At 47.4% G+C, this 17,361-nt stretch overlaps 1 protein-coding gene across 4 annotated transcripts in view; it reads right to left on the bottom strand.

Moving 5' to 3' along the window:
* Positions 1 to 10,431: 10,431 nt before the first annotated feature.
* Positions 10,432 to 17,361, bottom strand: part of CARD10 (caspase recruitment domain family member 10) — a 47,832-nt gene continuing 40,902 nt past the window's right edge. For all 4 annotated transcript variants that reach the window (XM_083400724.1, XM_083400726.1, XM_083400727.1 and 1 more), the window contains exons 19-22: positions 15,569 to 15,721; positions 13,947 to 14,068; positions 13,109 to 13,224; positions 10,432 to 11,110 (exon numbers count right to left, since the gene is read on the bottom strand). In XM_083400724.1, the coding sequence (XP_083256850.1) occupies positions 10,903 to 11,110; positions 13,109 to 13,224; positions 13,947 to 14,068; positions 15,569 to 15,721 (599 nt within the window). In that variant the 3' untranslated portion in view covers positions 10,432 to 10,902. The remainder of the gene's footprint in view (positions 11,111 to 13,108; positions 13,225 to 13,946; positions 14,069 to 15,568; positions 15,722 to 17,361) is intronic.

The raw sequence follows: 17,361 nt of genomic DNA, 5'->3' as shown, positions 1-17,361 counted from the left end.
AATACACGGTATGTATGCAGCCACTGCTACCCCTGGCAAGAACAGCTGTATGATAATCTTTGCAAATGCCTGTCTCTCCCCCTAACTGCGCTTCCATGCTTAGGCATACATTAAAAACATCTAGGGGAAGAATTACGGCTTAATTCTTACAAACAAGAGTCAAGGTAGCAAACTTGCCTCTTGAAATGTAGCAAACTAGCTGTAAGGTATTTAGTTTTTGTTTTAGTCTTCTACAGTGTGCAATAGCGATGGAAGGGGATGCTGGGGTCAGAGCACAATTCTTGGTTTGAGAATAGATGCTACTAAAGGTAAAGGTAAAGGGATCCCTGACCGTTAGGTCCAATCGTGGCCGACTCTGGGGTTGCGGCGCTCATCTTTATTGGCCAAGGGAGCCGGCGTACAGCTTCAGGGTCATGTGGCCAGCATGACTAAGCTGCTTCTGGCGAACCAGAGCAGTGCACAGAAACACCGTTTACCTTCCAGCCGTTTACCTATTTATCTACTTGCACTCTGACATGCTTTCAAACTGCTAGGTTGGCAGGAGCAGGGACCAAGCAAAGGGAGCTCACCCCGTCACGGGGATTTGAACCTACTGTGCCACCCGCGTCTACTAGTCAGTGCTATTTTTCTATGCAGAAAAGGTGTACCAGAAGAACTCACCAGGAATGCCCTCCTTGTTCTCTTATTGTGGCAATAGCGCCCGTCTGAGAGGTGCCAGAACTGAGTTCTGGTGAGTTTCAGCTGAAAAAAAGCCCTTCTACTAGCATGTTTCGATGGTCTTCTGTGAGAGGTACAAGAACATATCAGGCAAAGGGCCATGTTTGGGATGGAGAGTTCCCTGACTCCACAGCCAAACCGCAACCATGGAGAGAAAGATCTTTGACCCAGGATTCTTTGGGGTGGGGGATGATGCAAGAATGCTTTAAATGCATGATGAGGATGGTTCTTACGTGCGGCGATGCACTCTGCCATCTACAGATGGAGGAATGCCAAGGCCATTAAACCTGGAGTCTGAAGATTGCCAAACCATCTTTGACTCACTGCTGAGGCTGCAAATGCAGAGTCCAAGGGCTTGCTGCTTTCAGTACTCACAGGGAGTTTCAGCAGAGAAAGATCCTTTGCAGTAGGCTACCAGATTTCAAAAAAAGAGTCATATGGTCCGCCGCTTCATGGAATTGTAGCATTTTGAACAACAATACAGGAGCAGTTCGCCGGCCACATTTTCTGCTTCTGTGAATGATGTTCCTGCAATACGGAACAGAAAACCAGAGCATCTGGCGATCCTAGTTTGGCAAGGAATGAAAAAATGCTCATGTGAGTTAAACTCAGACACATTTGCGTGCAGACACACACACACACACACACACACAAAATGTACATTTCTATTTTTACATGCTTGCCTTTATAGGCTGGCTGCTGGAAGCTGACCTCCTCCCTGCTTTTGAGAAGTGAAACTGATAATTTCCCCTTTTCCCCCACCCACATCTCTGTTCCTAAAGACCTTCCCATAAGGGACAGTCATTCATTCCAAGTAGATCATGCTGCTCTGGATTTTATGCACATTCTTCTCTTTGTTACATGCTTTGATGAGCAGTGACCTAATTAAAACATGTTGCCTTCTAGAATATTATCAATGGCATCTTGAAGGGAAGATATGCACATCTAGTCTTTTTGACCTAGATTTTTAGATTCCCTTCCAGCTTTCAAATCCCTTCCGGCTCCCCCAGCTGCAATAGCGCCCAACCATGCTAGCTTTCCAATCTATCAATTCTGGTCCATGTTCCCCCAGACCACCTGTTGGGATGCTGCGTTAGCTCACATCTTGCGAGATTTTTGCCTTAGGGTGCTTTCAGATGGCCGGATGGGGGATTCTAAATTATGAAAATGGGTCATTCAGATATCACAGACAGGTTGTTGGCAACAGGGTTGTTGTTGTTTTAATTACTAGGCTTTTGCCAGAGAATACAAATCAGATTATTATTATTATTATTATTATTATTATTATTATTATTTATTATTTCCGGACACACCATTCTTGCTCCCACAAGAGCCCAGGGTGGCTAACAACAATCACACAAAAAAGAGCTTTTAAATACAAATACTAAAACAACAATCTGAAATAAAATAAACTATACAGCATAACAATCAGTGACAGAATATTCCATAAGGAGCCCCAATTCTTAGAATCATAGAGTTGGAAGGGCCACAAGGATCATCTACTCAGTGATGTAGCTTGGTTTGCTGGTGCCCCGTCTGTGTGTGTGCCAGGCAGGGGCGGGGCAAGGAGGGTGAACGGAGTCTGCCATGTCAGCCCAGACTTCGCCACAGACACCGCCAGAGCGCCCCCCCCCCCACCAGAGCCACACTGCGCTGCCTGCCTGCCTACCTGTGGAGGGTGGAGCCTGGCTGGCCCGTGCAGCCCTTGGCAGGACAGCCCCCCCTCGATGCCCACAGAGAGGAAGCAGAGCCAAGCCACACTGGGGTCGCCCCTTGCCTGCCGCATTCCATCCACGCCCACTCAGAGAACTCGGATCTGCATTTGCAATTTCATTTGTAGAAATGGAAATGTAGGATTACTATGATTTAAATAGAAATAAATCTTAATGGGGGGGGGACACGGGTGGCACTGTGGGTTAAACCACAGAGCTTAGGACTTGCCGATCAGAAGGTAGGTGGTTTTAATCCCCGCGACGGGGTGAGCTCCCGTTGCTTGGTCCCTGCTCCTGCCAACCTAGCAGTTCAAAAGCACGTCAAAGTGCAAGTAGATAAATAGGTACCGCTCCGGTGAGAAGGTAAACAGCATTTCCGTGCGCTGCTCTGGTTCGCCAGAAGCAGCTTAGTCATGCTGGCCACATGACCCAGAAGCTGTACGCCGGCTCCCTCGGCCAAAAAAGCGAGATGAACGCCGCAACCCCAGAGTCGGCCACGACTGGACCTAATGGTCAGGGGTCCCTTTACCCTTTACCTTTATATCTTAATGGATTGAGGAATGCCTGCATAACCTGCTCAGTCTGCTGTCTAATTGCAAACTGGAAGAGCATCTTCGAGGCCCCTGCCTCTCTTCCCTTTTATTGTTCTTTTTCTTTAAACCAGACTTGGGCTGGACTCGGGCAGCCCTTCAAACAGAGGACTGTCCTCTTTAAGGCAGGACATGTATCCACCTTCCAGCTTATGAAACTATGCTCCTTTCCAGCTTATGAAGCTCTATTTCCCAACATACTCCCAGTGCTCATAATGTAGTGCTGTTACTTGCAGTCACTTTTACGATTCAGCAATCAATAGCTGCTTAAGTGAGTACTGCTGCATACACCAAGCCGAGCAACCCTCCCCAAGTTCAGTTGCAGATGGAGTTAACCCTCCAATCCGATTCCTTCCTCTAGGAGACCCATATTTCACAGCTTTGCGGATGCTAACAATCCCACAGAAAAACACAAGTGGACCAAAACTTGGTTGTGGGTAGCTTATGCAGCTTCTTAAAGGTCTTGGCGGGAAGCGGGTGGCTAGGACTTGCCTAGGACTTGCCGATCGCATGGTCGGCAGTTCGAATCCCCGCAGCGGGGTGAGCTCCCGTCGTTCAGTTCCAGCTACTGCCTACCTAGTAGTTTGAAAGCACCCTTAAGTGCAAGTAGATAAATAGGTACCGCTTTATAGCGGGAAGGTAAACGGCGTTTTCGTGTGCTGCTCTGGTGCAGGTTCGCCAGAGCAGCTTCGTCATGCTGGCCACGTGACCCGGAAGTGTCTGCGGACAGCGCTGGCTCCCGGCCTCTAGAGTGAGATGAGCGCACAACCCTAGGGTCTGTCAAGACTGGCCCGTACTGGCAGGGGTACCTTTACCTTTACCTTTAAAGGTCTTGGCTTACATTTTTGTAAAAAAAAAAAGCAGGCATCTAGGCCTTGTTGCTTTGAATGTATATTTGAAAGTGTTAGACGACGTCTGCTGAACTCTTGGAAGTCAAAGGAGCAGATGAATAAGATGTCCAGTGGTTGAAAATGGAGCACTAGCTTGTTTGGCCAAGATTTTTTCCTCTTCCCTTGATTAGTTCTATTTTTGAAAAACAAAACACCACAGAATAAATTATTCAAAAGAATAAACATAATAGATGATAAACAATTATGCAAAACAAGTGAAATTATGCAAATCTGCTCTATTTGCATAATTTATATAGGTTGCAGAATTCAGTATTTTGGGAACAGTGTTAGGAACTGCTGACCACTGCCCCACGTGGTGAAATGTTTAACTGCAGCCTTTCATTGAAGAACAACAGGAAGGAGTGTAAAACATATTCCTGTCTCAGCAGTGATTTGCTTGGCCGACAGAGGCCGCATGAACTGTGGCAAACCCAGTCTTGTTGGTCCTGGTTGGCTCTTTGATCTTGATTTCTGTTTGGTCCCGACTCCTAGTCCCAGGCTCACTCCAGATCATATTCCTGACACAGAGTTTAACTTTTTCTCCAATAGGATTTTATTTTCTCTTTTGTTGCTGTTGTTCAAAGATTATACACTGCATGGCTCCTATTTCCCCCCCAAATCCAAAGTCCATAATTGTCCCAGCAGAGTATCCCATAATCAGCATAGGAGGCCCTGTTGGTGGTGCTGTTGCAGGATACAGCCCATTTGACCCATGGCAGGACCTTCTCAATGGCAGATCACCGTTTCTGTTATTAACTTCTAAGAAGCATTTAAGACATTTCTGTTGACCCAGGCATTTGATAGCTGAAAAACCCTGTTCTTGGCAACCTTGAAATTACTGGCTGTGAGAGTTATGTGTTTTCAGACATTTCAATTGTTTTAAAATGTTTTTTAAACAATATTTGTAATTGCATTGCATTATCACAGATGTCCTGGGCTCCTTTGGGATGACGAATGGGATATAAAATTAATAACTAAAATGTATGGTGAAATAATACTTGAACCGCTTCATTTTAGCCATAGCTGAGCATTTACCTCTTCCGAAAGGCACGGTATTCTATCTGCCACAGATTTTTCAAAGAACTCCAGGCAGCTTTCCATTTCTTTGGTGCTCCCCTGGTATTTTAATATATAAATGTATATATTATTTTTAGATTCCCTTTGAACATCAGCATGTTCTTTCACTGACTTATTGGGAACAACATGCCTTAGGCCTCGAGATGCAAAGGTGATATGCACTCGTTGGAACCGCCGTGGCCTGATAAACTTCACATTTGCAAAGCTCCAGCACTCTACATGGGTCAAACTGGCAACCCCAGAGAAACAAATCCTTGGAGGTGTTCCACTGACATGAGAGCATAGGAAGAACCAATGTTCTCAAAGTGGCCAACCAGACGCCTGTGGGAAACCCACAAGCAGGGCTCAAACACAACAGCACTCTCCCCTCCTGTGGCTGTCGGCAACTGGTACTCAAAAGCATTACTCCCTCCCATAGCTGTCAAGCGTCCCTTATTTGGCGGGACAGTCCCTTATCCCAGCGCCATGTCCCGCTGCTGTCCCTGATTGATAATGTCCCTTAAATTTCCCGGGTTTCAAAGGAAGCAGCTCCTCTCCCTCCCTGCCTGCCAGCCAGGGAGGAAGGAGGCTCCAACTGTGTTGCTTGGCTGCATTGCTCACCCAATAAGGAGTCTAAGAATGACTGGGGGGTGGAGTTTGCATGCCTTGTGCCGATCAAATCGGCCGCGTTGCCCAGGGACTCGCCTTTGCTCAGCGCTTCCCAGCGGAGAGGTGAAGGTGGTTTTCCTTGCTGCATCCCCTTTGCCAGGTTGCTGCGCTATGGGAACCACCACTTGAGGCTTCGTTTGACTGTTGGTTGACTAAAATCCCTTATTTTGGCTGCTGATCCCTTATTTTTGAGGCTGCTGGTCCCTTATTTTCAAATCTGTAAGTTGACAGCTATGCTCCCTCCATCTGTGGAAGCAGAGCACAGCCATCATGGCTAGTACCCATTGATAGCCTTCTCCAAGAATCTGTCCAGTCCTCTTTGCAAGCCATCCAAGTTGGTAGTGTCACTGCCTACTGTGGCAGTGAGTTCCATAGTCTGACTATGCAATGTGTGAAGAAGCATTTTCCTGAATCCTCTTAACAATCAACTTCATTGGATGGGATGTCCACAGGTTCTAGCGTTATATGAGAGGAAAATTTGCCTTGGCCGCATACCATGGCTGCACAGATGTTATTTTTTTAATAATAATTTTTATTAGTTTTACATAGAATTACATTGAGTAGCATCATATCCTCTTATTAAATCTCTTTGGCTCAACTGAGCCTAATGACTTCCCTCCCTCCCACCTAATGGTTTACAAACTTAAATTTTGCATCTTTGCATTTCACTTCCTTTCCTATTCTGGTTATATCATTACCTAAGTTATTACATTACTCATCCTGAATAGGTAGTAATTTCATCTTACAAATCTTCAGATAACCCTGCTAGTAATGTTCCCAAAGGCTGCTGATGGCTGCACAGATGTTTTTGGCCCAGAGATGGAAAGAAGATACAGTACCTACCACAGAAGAATGAAGTTGATGGACGATGCTGAAATGGGTAAAATAACTGGAAGAGTCAGAAATCATTTAGACCAAAATTTTAATAAGGAATGGGGGGAATATCACTTGAAGTTTAAGGGTGAATTCTGGACAAAATGGAGATGTAAAAGATTTGGATCATCATAAAAGATGCAGGAGGAAATGATTAATATCAGAGAATGGAAGTCCAGGAGATTCCTTGGAATCTTGTTTTTATGATTTATGTTTGATATATCTCTGTAAAATTGTCATTTGAAAAACCAAATAAATTAATAAAACAATTAAAAGGAGAGGAAAATGTTCCTCTACTGATTTCTCCATGCCATGTGTAATTTTATCGTGCCACCTCTTACTTCCTTTTCTGCTAACTAAATTGTCTTGAATGCCGCAACCTTTCCTCGCAGGGGAGTCGATTTGTCCCCTCATTCACTTCGCATGCCGTTTTCTGACCCAAAGCAGCTAAAGAGAAACATCAACAGATACCTGGAGCACCCAGAGTAACAGGAGACTCCCAGAGTGATGTAAAGAACCATACATGGTAGCCCTCAACCCTCCTAAGATTTGGACCCAGACAAAATGGTGGGATGTCCCTGCTGCCTCCAGTGGAATTTGCAGCTGTTATGCTGCTTTGAGACTGGCCTGAGGCCAGCAGCCTGCTCAAGTCTGCTATCAGTGTTACTCCGATGATAATTTACCATGTCTGCTCCGCATTTGATTTACAGACACTAAGCCTGTTGGCAGGGCCATTTGTTTTATTGTTCTTCATTGATTGTACAGCACCTATTTGTTTAGGTGCTTAATAAATTATTATTATATTACTCTCCCAGCACAAAATCATCTGGCCTCCTCTCTCTTACTGCTTCAGTTAATATCCTTCCAACCCGCCCACTAAGGCTCTGGCTACCATCATTCATGTTTCTGTGTCTTTAAGGATGGGCTGCCAGGAGGCACTTTTCGTGGAGCAACCCTTGGAGGCTGTTTGGCAGGGCCAATTTGTGCAGCATATCCGAGCCCGACTCCTCACAAGGTGAATGACACATGTGAGTGTGTTCAGCCTGATCAGTTGCTCAAGTTACCTATTAACATCCAGGTAAAATTCAACATGTTGGCTTTTGACTTGAAAAGGCTCTGTAATACATGGGCACTACAGGAACCTCCCTACCCTTCAACAGCTGTGGAAGAGGACACACATAAAGCCCCTTTGCTACAGGTGCTAAGCTCAGTTGGAAAAAAGCAATACCCTTTCTTCTATATCCCCGGCACTAGTTTTCCCACAGTCCAATCCTGCTGACTTTTAAAAGATGTTCCTTTTCGACTGGGCTTTTAAAGGATTTGTTTTATAATCCAATAGGTTCATTTGTTCCTTATCCAGCCTGCATTTTTACTCAACGCTGAAATGTTTTTGCCGACGTTTTTATTTGTACTGCTATTTCTTAGCCACCTAATTAAAAAAAGAGGGATATTTATATTTTAAACAAATGAACAAAATAAAAAATAAGTGCTGTTCTCAATCTGCCAACCAAGGCATTGAAAAAGAGGGAATCCAGAACAGCCAAGGTCAGATGTGTCCAACACTAGCAGCAGGCAAGCAACATTTTCCCCCTTCCTATCCAGCAATTTGTATCCCGATATATTGGGGTTCTTGAACCTATGAAACCAGACTGGCTATAAGCCTGAAAAGCCCATCTGCACAAGAGTGTTAGAAAGTCACAGTCCACAGTCCAAACATAAATCTAATCCCTGTTCTCAGAACACCCATATCTTTGGGTTCGATTCTAAATCGAGAATTCAGAGAAACTGCAATGGCCTATAAGGCCACAACTGAGATGAATTATGATTAGGAATATTAAAAGATGCCTTACAACAAGTAGTCATGCATAGGACTGTTATGTTAATGCTTATCTTATCCTTGCTGCCGTTTTTCATCTTTTGGTGGTGTTTTTGTTGATGTTCTTGAGAAATAACCTCCTCCTTTAGTTTTATGGCTTTACAGAACAACCCACCCCCCCCAATTTGCACCTTCCCAAATGCAGCTGCATTAAATGACTCTTTACACGACTTCTACAAGGTATTTACTACCCTTCTAATAGCTGCCTGAGGAGGCAAATGGCATTCCTCTGCTAACACGCCTGGAGCTGCCCTTGCTCTGCGGCAGGCCAAATTAACTTGCAGGGTTAATATTTACCCAAGACTTCTTTAACCCAGCTCTGCCCACACAGGGAACCAGGCCGCTGGCGTGAAAGGAACCGGTAAAGTACAAATGCAGAAGTAGCCACCGCAAGTGGGCCCCAGAAGAAATTGTGGGCGTCAGAAACAGGTTCCGAAACAAACACAGGGAAGAGAAACAGTGTGGGGTGTGATTCCTACAGTGAAATACAGCTGCCAAAAAAATGTCTGAGTTTCTTCAAGCCAGGAACAAGGTGCTGGTAAAGCTTGGAGAGACCATATTGGAGAGCCACTGCCAGCCAGTGTATAGACAGCATTGAGCTAAAAGGGCCAATGGCTTGACTCAGGAAGAGCCTATGGAGCTGCTCTATACCAGCTTTCCACAACCCTCCTTTTACAAACACTTGCCAGACTTTTGTGGCATCTTGCACATGTCTGTGGGCCCCTAGAAGCAACAGAAGACAAGCTCTGGGAGCAGACCAACTCTCTCTCTCTCTCTCTCTCTCTCTAAGTCACATCCTTCCCAGAACACAACTCAGAAGGTAAGCCAAGAGCTCTGTTATGTACCAAAAGCCAGCTGGGGCTGACTTCTGCATGGTAGCTCTTAACTCTCCCCCCTCCGTGCATTTCATTTACTGTGCTTCATCCTCTTCCGCTCCACCCCATTCTTGGCCCCCATGTCCATGGGGAAAAGATAAGATGGAAGAGTTCAAGGCCGAGTGATCTTAGCAAGTCATCCTACATCAAGGGGCAGCCAACATGGTGTTACTGGACTCCAGCTCCCCATCAGTCCAGGGCAGAACAGCCAATGGTCAGGGGTGATGGGAGCTATAATTGGAGGGCACCCTGTTGGCAAACCCAGCTCATGAGATTTAAGTGAAGACAGCCTCTGTTGAGTAAGTGCAAAAGCTGACTTTCTGGAGGCCCTTGTGGACCCAACCTCTTGTTTCTGACAAAGCACTACAGCTGTTCCTGAGGGGGAAGGAATCAAAGAGGAACAGGAAGTTGCCCAGGAACAGAAGCGACAGCCACTCTTTCCCTAGAGGGGGCCATGCGTCTCTGGTAAAGTATCTGCTCTGCAAGAAGATGATCCCAGCTTCAATCTTCAGCTTCTCCAGGTAAGGTTGGAAGTGACCCCTGCCTGAAACTCTGTAGAATCACCACCAGTCAGTGCAGACAACACTGCAAGTCCAACTTGGTATAAGGCAGATTCCTACTTACAGTTTGTGCCTTTAGCCACACAAGAGGCAGCAGGTGAACGGCAAAGAGACACAATTCAAGAATTGTGCACAATTCCAAGCACAATTCAAAGTGTTGGTGCTGACCTTTAAAGCCCTACACGGCCTCAGCCCAGTATACCTGAAGGAGCGTCTCCATCCCCATCATTCAGCCGGACACCAAGGCCCAGCTCTGAAGGTCTTCTGGTGGTTGCCTCATTGTGAGAAGTGAGGTTACAGGGAACCAGGCCTTCTTGGTAGTGGTGCCCTCCCATCAGATGTCAAGGAAATAAACAACTATCTGACTTTCAGAAGGCACCTGAAGGCAGCCCTGGTTAGGGAAGTTTTTTATGTTTGATGTTTTACCATGTTTTTAATATTCTCTTGGGAGCCGCACAGAGTGACTGGGGAAACCCAGCCAGATGGGTGGGGTATAAACAATAAATTATTATTACTAGGCAAAAAGGAAGGAGTGGAGACAGAGGCAGGCAACTAGGAACAAGTTGGAAATGTGCTTCCTTCCCAGTGAACTCAAGAAGCAGCCAGTCGTTCATTTCCATTGTTAATGCTGTTTAATTCTCTTTCCATAAAAAGGGTCCATCAATAATTTAGGCACAAGAAAGCGGCGGGCGCAGAGGGTGTCTCTCCTGCCCGCTCACAGTCCCTCTGGCTGAGGGGACACTGTATGTCCATATGTGTGCATACGAGGGCTCCTCATCCCCCCTCTAATGCACACACATACTTCCATCAGGATGTGAATGGAGGTAGAGACAACAGCCACAGAGAACACAGGAAATGAGGAAGGGCCTGGGAGAGTGGAGTCGATACTGGAGGCAGTGAAATGCAGAGGCACATTTTCCCCATCCTCAGGCTAATTGAGGGAACGACTGGACCACAAAGGAAATGGGCTATGTCTGTAGGATATCTGGAGTGAATCACAGATCCAGAACATCATCAGCGGGTCGTAGATCAAAGCCTCTGCCCTGCAGAGGCTTTTCTGCTTGCAGACACCTCCAGACACCCATCACAAATCCCTCTCCTCGACCCACACAATCCTGGTCTGCTCCTGGAAGACGTGGGCCCGCACCACCTTCACCAGCTCCTCTGCACTGCCCCAGGCGTGAGGATCCACCCAGGCCCCCAAGCACGGCAAAGTGTGCAGAGTCCACTTGGCCTTCCAGCACTGCTTCAGCACCTCCGAGTCGCGAAGCCCCGGCTTCCCCAGCCAGCTCCTAGGAGGGAAGAGCACAGCAGAGAAACATGCCATCAGTAGACTCCTCGAGACGCTATGAATAATGCATTCGCCGAGATGGGTTAAGTCAAGCATGTTAGCTTAAGCATGTTGAAGTCTAATGGTCTGATCCCAAGAACTGATGGACCGCCAAGCAAACGCTCCAGTTGGGAGCTTCCTCCGCCCCCTGCACCAGGACGATGTCACAAATCACAGTCCACGTGCGTTCCCATCTGAAGCAAAACATTCAGGATTTTTGCAGAAGGAGCTTAAAAACATTCAGCAGACACTGTAACCGCCCAAAGGAGAGTCTGGGCAACCGGTGAAACCTTATGGTCCACAGCGTCTTTGGGGATGGGGCGCAGTTCACTGGCAGAGCACTCATTTCGCATGCAGAAGGTCCCTGGGTTCAATCTCCACCCGAGGCCAGGAAAAACTGCATGTCCGAAACTGGGAAGAGCCACTGCCAATCCATATAGAGAAAACCAAGATATAGTGCAACTACCTATATGAACTTCTAATGTGGTGGTTTTTAAAAGCTTTCTGAATCAGCACTGCTTGTGAAGGAGTTGCAGGAAAATACTGAAGCAATGAAGGTGCAGGTTTTTAACTAGAGGTTGGATGGCCACCTGTCGTGGATGCTTCTGTTGAGATTCCTGCATTGAAGGGGGTTGAACTAGATGGTCCCTTCCAACTCTGCAATTCTATGGTCCCGTCAGTTGATTCAGAATATTGGCTCAGCCTACTGGGTCTTATTGTCCTCTTGCACAGAATGAGAAAAAGGTAAAGGTAAAGGTACCCCTGCCCGTACGGGCCAGTCTTGACAGACTCTAGGGTTGTGCGCCCATCTCACTCAAAGAGGCCGGGGGCCAGCGCTGTCCGAAGACACTTCCGGGTCACGTGGCCAGCGTGACATCGCTGCTCTGGCGAGCCAGAGCCGCACATGGAAACGCCGTTTACCTTCCTGCTAGTAAGCGGTCCCTATTTATCTACTTGCACCCGAGAGTGCTTTCTAACTGCTAGGTTGGCAGGCGCTGGGACCGAAGGACGGGAGCGCACCCCGCCGCGGGGATTAGAACCACCGACCTTTCGATCGGCAAGCCCTAGGCACTGAGGCTTTAACCCACAGCGCCACCCGTGTCCACACACAGAATGAGAATAGTTCCCTAAAAACACTTCCTTGAGGCTACGGAGTTTGGGAGGGGACCAACAAAGATAGGGAAATTGTGTTTCAGGGAAACTTGTCAGCTGTTCTACTCATCTTCTCACTGTGAGACACCTGTGTTCTAGGGTGGTCAGCTGCCAAAGCAAGAAAGAGGACATGGCTCCTGCAATTTTGATTGCAGCGCAGAAGAGGAAATTTCAACAAGCCTGCTACACCTCCTTAGACAGTTCAATGCCCCAGTCCGCTGCCTTATATTCATAGAATCATAAAATTGCAGAGTTGGAAGGGACCACAAGTGCCATCCCCTGCGATGAAGGAATCTTTTGCCCAACGTGGGGCTCAAACACATGATCCTGAGATTCAGAGCCTCGTCCTCTACTGAGCAAGCTGCACCAGGCCATTTGTCCATTTAGCTCGGTCCACACTGACTGGCAGCAGCTTCCCGGGATTTCAGACAGGGCTATCTCACAGCCCTACTTGGAAATGCCAAGGACTGGACCTGGGATACTGTGCATGCAACATGGATTTCAGACAGGGTCTCTCCTAGTAGCAGGTGCTAGAGGGTGAACCTGGGACATGCTACACGCAAAGAAGATGCTCTTCCACTGAGCTATTGCCCTTCTCCAGGTGGTAATTCAGGAGGGCGCGGAGTTGGGTCTAGGCACAATGGAAAGGTTGGTGCTTCTTCCAGCAGGCTCAGCTAGAGGAAGAAGGGCTCTCATCTGGAGCTGTGTCACGGCAGAGCAGGGGGCGCCAGACTGCCTATACCATCTGAAGCCAGCTCTTCCCATCTGCATTGCAACCCGTGTCAATCCTGAGAAGGGCTTTTCATACCTGACTCCCCTGACGTTCTTCTCTGTGACCTCGACATGGATAACGATGGGGTATATTTCACTTTTAATTAGTTCCCTCGCCACCTGGACCTCCAGCTCCAGCAGGCAGTGTTTGTTCTGCAAGGAAATCCAACAGATTTACTGATTTAAATGGAAAAGAAATAACCCGTCCCTGACAAGTTACATTAAATCAAACCCTACACTGTGAAATATCATTGCTTTTCCAATAGTAATTCCATTAAAGGATGGGATTTACAACCAAACCAGTGAGGAAAAAGAGAGAATTGAAGGGCAGGGTCAGTTGATATACAGCACGCTGGGTGTCCGATACGTCTGGGTGGGAGGAGAACTCGACACTCACCTTCAGGGACACTCGGTCTCCCATGCTAGTCAAGGAGAGCATCGCCCCACAGACCTGCAGAGCCCACCAGCTTGCAGATCTGCACTCAGAAGACCCTCTTCTCTGGAGAAGGACAAACGGGATGTGTACAGATATTACACAAAATGGCAGCCATGGAGCTTACATAGGATGTTGTGGAGACAGCTTGTTGGGACTGGTTTGAGGCAGAGGAAGATAATTTGGATTCCCCTTCCCTGGAAGCAGGGCCAAAGTGTAGCCATTAAATTTCCCACAGCTCCAGATGGCCGCTAGTACACTCCCTGCTCTGAGAGTAATTGGGAATAGCAGTGTAGAAGCTCTCGCCACAAAGAGTTGGCTGGGTAGTGTTACAATAAAAGGGGAATCTAATTTGTCTCGAGTTTTTCCATAAGGCGGTTTAGCATAACCGTTCGTCTCGCCCTGCCTCTCAGCCCTGAAATTGCAGCGCTCTAGTCCTCACCTTTCCAATAGCCTCCTTGATGGTGCGCATCTTCCCGCAGTTCCTCTGGCTTTCAGAGATCCCATCAGCGATAAGGATATTCTTGGAGGAGGCAGAGGAGAGTCTTTGGTCAGGAGGGGCATCTGTGAATGCAGGGAGCAAAAACCACAAAAGGACAAGTCGTGGAGGAGATGTTACAATAAGCATGAGTTATCATTGGGGGGTGGGTTGCTTTCAAAGCCTAGGTCAGGGGTAGGCAACCTAAGGCCCATGGGCCAGATACGGCCCAATCACCTTCTCAATCCAGCCCACGGACGGTCTGGGAAACTGCATGTTTTACATGAGTAGAATGTGTCCTTTTATTTAAAATGCATCTCTGGGTTATTTGTGGGGCCTAGGAATTCGTTCATTTTTTTCCCCAAAATATAGTCCGGCCCACCACATGGTCTGAGGGACGCTGGACCGGCCCACAGCTGAGAAAGGTTGCGGACCCCTGGCCTGGGCTAAGACGTGCACCTTCAATCTGAAATTCTCTTTAATCAAAATTAAGTCCCAGTTTCAGTTCAGAGTGCAGGGAATGGCATCCTAAGGCTAACCTGCGAGTCAAACCCACTGAACACACTGGGAGATATTTCTGAATAAACATGCATTGGATCGCGCTGTAAATCGTGCAAGTTGCAATGCAGAACTTTTCCCAAAAAAATTGCTCTATTTTTTTCTTTTGCAAGGGAAGGAAAACAGAAGCAACGTCTTTTGTTTTTATGACCTTAGCACTGTAGTTCCCAGTAGTTTTGTTAAGGGGATCAACCAATGGATTTTTTTCAAGCTCCATCTATTGGCCCTGACCTCGATGCAGAAGAACTTCCTGTCCTTTCATTTTCCACACCACACGGAACAAGAATCATAGCACAATCTCAAGGTCCCACATTTCACTGCATTAGGAGGCATTAATTTCGTATCAGCAAACCTTCTTTGCAGCAACACTATGGGCCATGAACATGGGTCAGTGGCCGGTTTTCTTCTTTGCATCATGGGTGGGGAACCTGTGGCCTTCTAGATATTGTTGGACTCCAACTCCCATCATCCCTGGCCATTGGCTACGTTGGCTGGGGCCGATGGGAGTTGGAGTCCAACAATATCAGGAAGGCCATAGGTCTCCCATCTCTACTTTCCATGAATAGAGATCCTCAGAGTTCTGTTTCCTGCACCCAAAGTGTGGAACCCGCATTTGTGGGGCTCAGGTAGGGAAGGGCAAAAGGCAGAAAGTCTTGTCAAAAGTCACCCCCCACTTCAAGATACAGAAGGAAGATCCTTGCTCAAAGCAAGGGTGCAGAACCTGTGGTCCGTCAGGTGTGGTTGGGCTACATCTCCCATCAACCCCAGCCAGTAGGACCAACAGTTACAGATGATGGGGAGTTGCAACCTCTGCAAGGCCTGGATCACCCCCAACTCTGAGCTAGAGGCATGAAAAGGAGACTTTCAATGCTTACTCCTGTAGGAGTAAAGATTATTAAACCAGAGACTCATTTCCTAGCATGGTCTCAAGGTGCAAGTCCAGAGCTAGGATAAAGGACGTAGACCCACTTGGCGTTTCCGGCTTCACCACCGGCCCATTGTCAAATCACTCAGCCTCTCCTGCTTACCAGATGGGCACGAGCAAAAGTCCTGATGGGAGGAAGGGAGAGCCAGAAGGTTCTTAATGAGATGGGGTGCTAAGCATGCAGGTGAGAGCATGACAGGACGACGGGTCTGAACCATGAGAGGACATACTGGGCTGTAGGGCTTTTCCGTTCCATCTGCAAATAAAAAGGCAGGGTCAGTGAGCAAGAGAAGCGAGGGCAGGCTTGCTGGCTTCAGTGATTCCTTATATGTCTTTAATATGGTGATGGTTGGGAGCTGCGTGGACCTTTGAGGTCCCCATTCCCTGACCCCTGCAAGCTCTGCTCAGCCCTGTTCTGGCTGGAGAGGGCCTGCTTATTTATTTTCCAAGCGGAACAAGGAGTCCTGTGACCCACCACGAAGCAGGGATGGGAAACCTGTTGCTCTCCAGGTGCTGCTGGACTGCAGCTCCCATAATTCCTGAGCACTGGCCATGCTGGTCGAGGCTGATGGAAATTTGAGTCCAATAGCAACCAGGAGGGCCACAGCTTCCCCATCCCTACCGCCCTACCATAAGGTAAAGGGACCCCTGACCATTAGGTCCAGCCGACCATAAAGACTAGCAAATAAGACCAGTGAATAAAGCACAAGCTTTATTCAGGCAAGAGCAAGTGCCTATCACCATCATCTATGATTTACTGCAAGGTAGGGAACCTCAGTCCTGGGGGCCACATGCAGCTCTCCATTTGGCCCTCGATGAGACTGTGCCAGGCCACATATCCCTCCCACAGGCCATACCCTCCTCAAATGCTTTTGCCAGGCTGTGATGTAACCTAATCAACAAAGGCAAGAATCACACCCATTGTTCTGCCCGCTTTGGCATCTACTCCTGACCCTCGGAAGGTTGCCCTTGAAAGAATGGGGTCCTTGGGTTGAAAGGGACCCCCACCCCCACTCTGTAGTTATCTTGGGGAAAACGAGAGGGAAGGAATGAGATTCCCATGCTTCCCACTTCTTTGGCAGGCACACAATGCCGGCATAATCCAACTCTAAGGTTATCATCAGAGTGCTTTCTCCAAGATCAACATGTGGTTAACAAAGGAAGGACCTTTTCAGTGGTGGCACTGTGGCAATGGAGCATTCTCCCAAGAGAAAGGCTCACCTGGAAGCCACTCAAATGCCTCATCAGTGCCTAACTAAAAGCTTTAAAAAAAAAATCTATTTAATCCTGGCCCATTTTTATGATTTTCTAGATTAGCTGTTATTCTTTATTTTTAAGTACTAGCTATTTTAATGTGGGTTCCCCCCGTTCATTTTATTGAAAGCCACCCCGATTGCATAATTAAAGGGTGGAGTATCCACAAATTAGTGAATGAATAAATAAATTCACCGGGGCCAGACAGTCAGAGCATATAACGCCAATTCTGGCCTGGCTGGATTAGTTTCTGGGCCCAGTTCAAAGTGCTGGTTTTGACCTCTAAAGCCTTAAGCAGCGCAGGACAGCAATACCTCAACAACTGCCTCTCGCCATATGAACTAATCCAGACCCTGTGATATTAACCTGAGGCCCTTCTTCATGTGCCTCCTTCACAAGAGGTTCACAGGGGCCTTTGCTGCAGCCCCCCACCCACCCACCCATTGTGGAATGCCCTTCCAAGAGAGGCTCGCCTGGCGCCTTCATTACATATCTTAGGCACCAGGTGAAAAATTTTCTCTACCACCAGGCCTTTGGCTGATTAACATTCTATGTCTTTTAAAAACGTGTTTGTGGGGAGGGGGGCGTTACTGGTTTGCTTTTGTTCTCCTTTCTATTTTGGGTTCTTACTTCGTATTTTTA

This window comes from Podarcis tiliguerta, assembly GCF_965153285.1.
Source record: "Podarcis tiliguerta genome assembly, chromosome: 10".
NCBI lineage: Eukaryota > Metazoa > Chordata > Lepidosauria > Squamata > Lacertidae > Podarcis > Podarcis tiliguerta.
The sequence above is the reverse complement of the archived record's forward strand: the minus strand, read 5'-3'. Positions and strand labels throughout refer to the sequence as shown.